This window comes from Mustelus asterias, chromosome 6 (assembly GCF_964213995.1).
Source record: "Mustelus asterias chromosome 6, sMusAst1.hap1.1, whole genome shotgun sequence".
Taxonomy (NCBI): domain Eukaryota; kingdom Metazoa; phylum Chordata; class Chondrichthyes; order Carcharhiniformes; family Triakidae; genus Mustelus; species Mustelus asterias.
This window is the reverse complement of record NC_135806.1, coordinates 145,386,441-145,395,572: the sequence shown is the minus strand read 5'-3', so window position 1 is coordinate 145,395,572 and position 9,132 is coordinate 145,386,441. Positions and strand designations below refer to the sequence as shown.

The window sequence follows — 9,132 nt, the reverse complement described above, 5'->3', positions numbered from 1 at the left end:
TCTGTCCCACTCTCTCTCTGTCTCTCTGTCCCACTCTCTCTCTGTCTCTCTGTCCCACTCTCTCTCTGTCTCTCTGTCCCACTCTCTCTCTGTCTGTCTGTCCCACTCTCTCTCTGTCTGTCTGTCCCACTCTCTCTCTGTCTGTCTGTCCCACTCTCTCTCTCTCTCTCTGTCCCACTCTCTCTCTCTCTCTTGTCCCACTCTCTCTCTCTCTCTCTGTCCCACTCTCTCTCTCTGTCCCACTCTCTCTCTCTCTCTGTGTCCCACTCTCTCTCTCTCTCTCTGTGTCCCACTCTCTCTCTCTCTCTCTGTGTCCCACTCTCTCTCTCTCTCTCTCTGTCCCACTCTCTCTCTCTCTCTCTTCTCTGTCCCACTCTCTCTCTCTCTCTCTGTGTCCCACTCTCTCTCTCTCTCTCTGTGTCCCACTCTCTCTCTCTCTCTCTCTGTGTCCCACTCTCTCTCTCTCTCTCTCTCTCTGTCCCACTCTCTCTCTCTCTCTCTCTGTCCCACTCTCTCTCTCTCTCTCTCTCTTTGTGTCCCACTCTCTCTCTCTCTTCTCTCTCTCTCTCTGTCCCACTCTCTCTCTCTCTCTCTCTCTTGTCCCACTCTCTCTCTCTCTGTCCCACTCTCTCTCTCTCTGTCCCACTCTCTCTCTCTCTGTCCCACTCTCTCTCTCTCTCTCTCTGTCCCACTCTCTCTCTCTCCCACTCTCTCTCTCTGTCCCACTCTCTCTCTCTCTCTCCTGTCCCACTCTCTCTCTCTCTCTCTCTGTCCCACTCTCTCTCTCTCTCTCTGTCCCACTCTCTCTCTCTCTCTCTCTGTCCCACTCTCTCTCTCTCTCTCTCTGTCCCACTCTCTCTCTCTCTCTCTCTCTGTCCCACTCTCTCTCTCTCTCTGTCCCACTCTCTCTCTCTGTCCCACTCTCTCTCTCTGTCCCACTCTCTCTCTCTCTCTGTCCCACTCTCTCTCTCTCTCTGTCCCACTCTCTCTCTCTCTCTCTCTCTCTGTGTCCCACTCTCTCTCTCTCTCTGTGTCCCACTCTCTCTGTCCCACTCTCTCTCTCTCTGTCCCACTCTCTCTCTCTCTCTCTGTCCCACTCTCTCTCTCTCTGTCCCCACTCTCTCTCTCTCTCTCTGTCCCACTCTCTCTCTCTCTCTCTGTCCCACTCTCTCTCTCTCTCTCTGTCCCACTCTCTCTCTCTCTCTCTGTCCCACTCTCTCTCTCTCTCTCCCACTCTCTCTCTCTCTCTCTCTGTCCCACTCTCTCTCTGTCCCACTCTCTTCTCTCTCTCTCTCTCTCTGTCCCACTCTCTCTCTCTCTCTGTCCCACTCTCTCTCTCTCTCTCTCTGTCCCACTCTCTCTCTCTCTCTCTGTCCCACTCTCTCTCTCTCTCTCTGTCCCACTCTCTCTCTCTCTCTGTCCCACTCTCTCTCTCTCTCTCTGTCCCACTCTCTCTCTCTCTCTGTCCACTCTCTCTCTCTCTCTGTGTCCCACTCTCTCTCTCTCTCTGTCCCACTCTCTCTCTCTCTCTCTCTGTCCCACTCTCTCTCTCTCTCTGTCCCACTCTCTCTCTCTCTCTCTCTGTCCCACTCTTTCTCTATCCCCCCTCTCTCTCTCTATTTCCACACTCACCTGTTCCTCTCTCTCTCTCTCTCTGTCCCTCTGCTGCTCTGCGCCGATTAGTCAGAGGGACACGTCACTCAGTCTGCCCAGGCTGCTGATTGGTTGACCCGGTGCCATGGTCCCGCCTTTTGTTGTCCTGACGCTGTTGTCCTGGCAACGGCCTCACCTTCTCCCTGTTACTCATTAACTCAACTCATTAACTCACCGCTTAACCAGTAACCAGCTCCTCCCACTGCCCGCCAGGACCTCACCCCCCACCCCCCCACTCCCCCACCCCCCCACCCCCTCACTCCCTCACCCCCCCACTCCCTCACCCCCTCACCCCCCCCACCCCCTCACACCCCTCACCCCCTCACCCCCCCACTCCCCCACCCCCTCACACCTCCACACCCTCACTCCCCCCCACTCTCCCTCACCCCCCCACCCCCCCACCCCCTCCCTCACCCCCTCACTCCCCCCACCCCCTCCCTCACACCCTCACTCCCCACACCCTCACCCCTCACCCCCTCACCCCCCACTCCCTCAATCCCTCACACCCTCACCCCCCACTCCCTCACTTCCTCACCCCCTCAGTCCCTCACACCCTCACCCCCCACTCTCTCACTCCCTCACCCCCTCACTCCCTCACACCCTCACTCCCTCACACCCTCACTTTCTCACTCCCTCACACTGTCACCCCCTCCCCCCTCAGCCCCTCACTCCCTCAGACCCTCACTCCCTCAGGCCCTCACCCCCTCAGCCCCTCACTCCCTCACACCCTCACTCCATCAGACCCTCACTCCATCAGTCCCTGACACACACACTCCTTCAGCCCTTCCCCTCCCACCCCCACTCCCTTCCCTCAGCCCCTTCTCTCTATTACCCTCACTACCTGAGCTCCTCCCCTCCCTCCCTCCCCTTCACTCCTTCAGCCTCTTCCCCTCCCTTCCCATCACCCATTCCTCTTTCGCCTCACTCCCAATGCCCCTGGATCTCCCCATTCAACCTTCCCACTGACCAATCCCCTTCCCCTCCTCCCCCTTCCACCACTTGCCCTTTCCCCACCCCCTCTCACCCACATCCCCCTCCGAGCCTCCTCTCCACCCTCTCCCCTTTCTCCTCCTCACCACTGCACCTCACTCCTCCTCAATATCTGCCCCAACTCTCCCCCAATCCACCTTCTCCACCCACTTCAACTGCACCCCCTCACTCCCACACCCCGTCTTCCCACCTCCCTCCCCCTCTCTTCCCCCTCTCCCTCCTTCCTTTGCAGCTTCACTCATGTCTCACTTTTCCTGATCTGAACAGCCAACACTTACAGTTGCCCTTGGCCTTCTGCCATTTCACAGCCGTGCTCACACTCACTCTCAACACATACTCTGCTTGCTGCTTCTTTATACAATCCTTTTCTCACATTCAGAGGTGATGGTCCCCAGGGATCCCCACCTTTGATGACCATCAGACAACGTGTACTCTCATTGTCCACATGGCAGGACGTCCAGGAGGCTGCCTTGCCCAGGATTGATTTGCTACGACAGCCTGAACCTCCTTGGGCACTGATGCTCACACATGTCAAAGACAGCGATACGTTGACTGGAGAACCAGTGCTGGCTGAGGAGGGGAGGTGGAGAGCGCTTGGGGGAGAGGGGCATTTGGGGAGGCAGGTGGTTTTGAATCCTTTGGGTTGGAACTCTGTGTTCTTCCCCTCTGCCTTGTGGAGCAACATGTGGTCGAAGAGAGGGCAGCGAGGTTATTGCTGTTCCTGGTGCTGGTTCTGTAGCTGCTTCTCTTGTTCCACACTGGGATAGAACGTACAGCTTGTCACAGTTGAGACGCAAAAGATAAAAAATATACATTCATCAGTTGAACTATTTTATAAAGTCATTTTTTTTCCTGTTCTATTAAAAATGGAGAATTGCTGAGCTAACAACATGTTTCCAGCCAATCGCCTGAGGTCTTGCAGCAGTTTCAAGGTAACAATAGCCAATGGGATGGGCAGTTTGGTCCAGTTAACTTCGCACAAAGGAAACCCTTTACTGGTCGTAATCTCCTGTAATGGTGCTTGATGCGCGATTAATTCACTCGGGAGGCTAGGACGTACCCGGGAATAAAGGCTTTTATTCACAACAAGAATAGAGCATACTGCTTAACAATACTATCCCAGACTAAGGGCTACTAGGAAGTAGCAGTGACCTTTATACTCCTATAAGAAGGCGGAGCCAAATGGAGTGTACCACAGAACAATGCTAACAGGTGGAACACCCCAACCCCAACCACAACAGTAACAAGAGTAACATATATACAAGTACCCATAGTGGTCACCATCTATGGTTCACCACATTCACCCCTCCTTTAAAAACAAAGGCCGGTGGGGTAAGGAGACAATACGAACTGTCCACATGTTCACAAGTTCAGCCGTATCGGAGGTCCGCACCGTCTCTGCGACCTCCGCAGCACTGGCTCCAGTGCCGGTTCTGGTGACAGTGGTGACGACCCTCTCTCCGAGGTGGTGTCCAGTGACTCCTCCAGTTCCGCACACGCCTGTGGACCTCGAGGTGGCGACAGTCTCCTGGACTCAGGCAAGCTGTACACGGGAGTGAGAGGATTAAGTTGAGGTCCCGATGCTGCCCGCGCCGTGTCAGGAGGGGAGAGAATGGGCAAAGGAATCCTAACCAGGGGTGCGGGAGTGACGGGGGTTTCCAGGTCCCCTGCAGGCGCCAGATCTCTGATAGAGACCGTGTCCTCTCGCCTGTCAGGATATGCCACATAGGCATATTGAGGGTTGGCGTGGAGGAGGTGGACCTGTTCAACCAAAGGGTCGGACTTGCGGGCCCTAACATGCCGCCGCAGGAGGACAGGTCCTGAGTACGTCAACCAAGACGGCAGTGAGGTCCCAGAGGAAGACTTCCTAGGGAAGGTAAACATCGGCTCATGTGGGGTAGCGTTGGTTGTCGTACACAGGAGGGACCGGATTGAATGGAGCGCATCAGAAAGTACCTCTTGCCAACGGGAGACTGGAAGACCCCTAGACCTTAACGCCAGTAAGACAGCCTTCCAGACTGTAGCGTTTTCTCTCTCGACCTGTCCGTTACCCCGGGGTTATAACTCGTAGTCCTACTTGAGGCAATTCCTTTAGAGAGCAGGTATTGCCTCAAGTCGTCGCTCATAAACGACGAACCCCTATCACTGTGGATATAACTGGGGTAGCCGAACAGGGTAAAAAGACTCCGCAGGGCTTTGATGACCGTGGCAGAGGACATGTCAGAACAGGGGACGGCAAAGGGGAATCGGGAGTATTCGTCAACCACGTTGAGGAAATACACATTCTGATCTGTCGAAGGAAGGGGGCCCTTGAAGTCGACACTCAGTCGTTCAAAAGGGCGAGTGGCCTTAATGAGGTGTGCCCTGTCAGGCCGATAGAAGTGCGGCTTGCACTCTGCACATACCTGGCAGCTTCGAGTTATCGACCTGACATCCTCTATAGAGTAGGGCAGATTCCGAGCCTTTACAAAATGGAAGAGCCAAGTGATCCCCGGATGGCAGAGATCATTGTGGAGGGCCTGTAGCCGGTCCTCCTGCACACTGGCACATGTTCCACGCGACAGGGCATCTGAGGGCTCATTGAGCTTCCCCGGACGGTACATGATATCATAATTGTAGGTGGAGAGTTCGATTCTCCACCTCAAGATTTTATCATTCTTAATTTTACCCCTTAACGTGTTGTTGAACATGAAGGCCATGGACCGCTGGTCCGTGAGCAGGGTAAACCGTTTGCCAGCCAAATAATGGTGCCAATGCCGTACGGCCTCCACAATGGCCTGAGCCTCTTTCTCCACAGAGGAGTGCCGAATTTCAGGGCCTTGGAGGGTGCAAGAGAAAAAGGCGACGGGCCTGCCCGCCTGGTTAAGTGTGGCGGCCAGGACGAAATCAGATGCATCACTCTCCACCTGAAAGGGGATGGACTCATCGACAGCGTGCATCGTGGCTTTCGCGATGTCGGCTTTTATCCCTTCAAAGGCTAGGCGAGCCTCTGCTGTCAGGGGAAAAGAGGTAGATTTTATGAGCGGACGGGCTTTGTCCGCGTAATTGGGAACCCACTGTGTATAGTACGAGAAGAAGCCTAAGCATCTTCTCAGTGCTTTGATGCTAGTGGGTAGGGGAAGTTCAAGGAGGGGATGCATACGGTCTGGATCGGGGCCGATGACCCCGTTTTCCACCACGTATCCGAGGATTGCTAGGCAGTGCTTGCTGAATACGCACTTCTCCTTGTTATAGGTCAGGTTCAGGAGAGCCGCAGTGCGTAAAAACTTCTGAAGGTTGGCGTCATGGTCCTGCTGGTCATGGCCGCAGATAGTGACATTGTCCAGGTACGGGAAGGTAGCCCGTAGCCCATTTTGGTCCACCATTCGGTCCATCTCACGCTGGAAGACTGAGACCCCATTAGTGACGCCGAAAGGGACTCTTAAAAAATGGTAGAGACGGCCATCCGCCTCAAAGGCCGTGTATTTGCGGTCCTCTGGGCGAATGGGGAGCTGGTGGTAGGCTGACTTCAAGTCGATGGTGGAGAACACCCGGTACTGCGCAATCTGGTTGACCATGTCAGATATGCGCGGGAGAGGGTACGCGTCCAGCTGCGTGTACCTATTAATGGTCTGACTATAGTCTATGTCCATCCGGGGCTTGTCTCCAGTCTTGACCACCACGACTTGTGCTCTCCATGGGCTAGTGCTAGGTTGAATGACCCCTTCCCTGAGGAGCCGCTGAACCTCAGATCAAATAAAGATCCGATCCTCAGCGCTGTAACGCCTGCTCTTAGTCGCGATGGGCTTGCAGCCTGGCACGAGATTTTCGAATAGGGAAGGCGGGGTAATTTTGAGTGTCGAGAGACTGCATGTGGAGCGCGCTGGACAATTTGGAGGCTGCTGTTCTCCCACTGAAAGTGGAGGGAGTGGCCCATCGTACTGCAGGGTCACACTCTTCAGGTGGACCATAAAGTCTAGCCCCAGGAGTACCGGAGCGCAAAGGTGCGGTAACACGAGGAGCCTGAAGTTCTCGTAAACTGTGCCCCGCACCGCTAAGGTTACCACACAGCTCCCAAGAACGATAACAGATCGGGACCTCGACGCCATAGAGATTGTCTGCCTGACAGTTTGCACACGGAGAGCGCACCGTTTCACTGTATCCGGATGGATGAAGCTCTCCGTGCTCCCGCTGTCAAACAGGCAATGCGTCAGGCGCCCGTTTATGTCCATCATGGACTTGTCGAGTCTGTGAGGCTTGGCCTGGTCCAGGATGATTGACGCCACTGTTGGATCCCGAGCGTAACTGCAGGCAGCTGAGATCGCCGACGACGAGGACCCCTGCTGGTCTTCTGCGGCCGGTGTCGACCAAAATGGCTGCGCCCACGAATTGCACGTGGTCGATGATGTTGAAAACAGCAGCACTCGGAGGTCGCACGTGGCTTGCATCGTCATCATAGGAAATGGCGGCGCCCGTGAATCGCACGTGGCTGAAGACATCGTCGAGGCCGGAGACGAGGAGATTGATCCTGGGGAGTCACACGCAGCACTGCTGGGCTTAGAAGGGGTCTTTGCTCGGCACACTTTTGCATAGTGCCCTTTCTTCCCACAGGCGGAGCAAAACACCGTCCTGGCCGGACATCTCTGACGAGGGTGCTTCGCCAATCTGCAGAAATAGCACCGTGGGCCTCCAGGAGCTGCCGCAGTCGTCAGGCCCGAAGTTGAGAGCATTATCGCGCAGTTCCGAGGAGCCGCCGGGTACAGTTGAGGCGGTGGCTGTACTTGCCACGATGTTCCCACGTGGTCAGTGGGGTAGGTTTCAAGACTTCTGGAGGCCGTTTCCATTGCATCGGCCAATTCTACCATCTTAGCCAGGTCCAAGTTACCCTGCTCTAGCAGCCGCAGGCGAATATAGGATGAGCCGATTCCCGCCACGAACGCATCTCGGATAAGATCGTTGGTGGATTGAGTAGCCGACACCTCCTTGCAATTGCAGGCTCTGGCTCGCTGTTGAAGTTCGCGCAGGTACTGTCCCGTAGTTTCGCCAAGCTGCCGCCGTCGAGTGGCTAATAGGTGACGAGCATGAATTTCGTTCGGCTGTTTATGGTACAGCTTCTTGAGTAATTCGATGGCCTCTTTGTAATTTTGGGGATCACGGATTGTTGCATACACAGTGTCGCTCACCTTTGCGTGGAGGACCCACAATCTGTCGGCGTCGGACTGGACTGTTGTCGAGGCGTCGATGTAATCCTCGAAACACTTCAGCCAATGGTCGAAAGTATTCGACGCTCCAGCTGCACGCGGATCCAAGGTTCGCCGATCGGGTTTCAGCATCTGCTCCATTTTTCTTCGAACAAAATTTTCGGGATTTTGTTGTGAATAAAATTGATGCGCGATTTATTCACTCGGGAGGCTAGGACATACCCGGGAATAAAGGCTTTTATTCACAACAAGAATTGAGCATACTGCTTAACAATACTATCCCAGACTAAGGGCTACTAGGAAGTAGCAGTGACCTTTATACTCCTGTAAGAAGGCGGAGCCAAACGGAGTGTACCACAGAACAATGCTAACAGGTGGAACACCCCAACCCTAACCCCAACAGTAACAAGAGTAACATATGTACAAGTACCCATAGTGGTAACCATCTATGGTTCACCACAGTGCTCCTGGCTAAAGCATTAGAAATTCTGACACAATGGTCTCAACAAGGGACAGCCTGTTTACCGACTCAAGAACAGTGTCTCCAAAAATAAAAGGACTCCAATTAAGATTCCACTAATCCTGTGTCCAACATTGAGAAGTTATGTCACATGGCATCCCTCAAGCTGCACTGTGATCTTGTCTGTTGGAACAGAATTCCTGTAGTTGCTGTCTGACCTCTCAACATGAACACAATTCCAGGCAACAGCCTGTGCTGTCTACCATCAAGCCGGTGGCAGTAAAAAGAACTTGGGCTCTCATCAAACCTGCCAACTGTTGGAACCTTGGAACTCATGCCTCCTGACTGACTCTTCCTGTGTGCCAACTCTTGTCGTGCAAGCCTCACTCTGGAGGTATTCTGCAATCAGCCAACTTCCCCTGGGAAGAAACATTCCAGTTGACTTCTAAATCTCGACTATGGACATGTGTAAAAGACATACTTGCATTTATATTGTGGTTGTATGCCGAATTCTCTTTCTTTTCCCTAATCCCCCATTTATTGTGTGAGCGTAAAAACGGGTACATTTCGCAAAACGCCTCTTGCACGTACAGGTGATGTGTAAAAATAGAACATAGAACATAGAAAAACTACAGCACAAACAGGCCCTTCGGCCCCACAAGCTGTGCCGAACACATCCCTACCTTCTAGGCCTACCTATAACCCTCCATCCTATTAAGTCCCATGTACTCATCCAGGAGTCTCTTAAAAGACCCTATTGAGTTTGCCTCCACCACCCCTGCCGGCAGCCGATTCCACTCGCCCACCACCCTCTGTGTGAAAAACTTACCCCTAACATCTCCCCTGTAC

At 54.0% G+C, this 9,132-nt stretch overlaps 1 protein-coding gene across 1 annotated transcript in view; it reads left to right on the top strand.

Moving 5' to 3' along the window:
• Nucleotides 1-8,732, top strand: part of LOC144494696 (uncharacterized) — a 24,940-nt gene extending 16,208 nt beyond the window's left edge. Inside the window, exon 4 of the mRNA XM_078213896.1 lies at nucleotides 8,526-8,732. Coding sequence (XP_078070022.1) covers nucleotides 8,526-8,732 — 207 coding nt within the window. The remainder of the gene's footprint in view (nucleotides 1-8,525) is intronic.
• The last annotated feature ends 400 nt before the right edge of the window (nucleotides 8,733-9,132 follow it).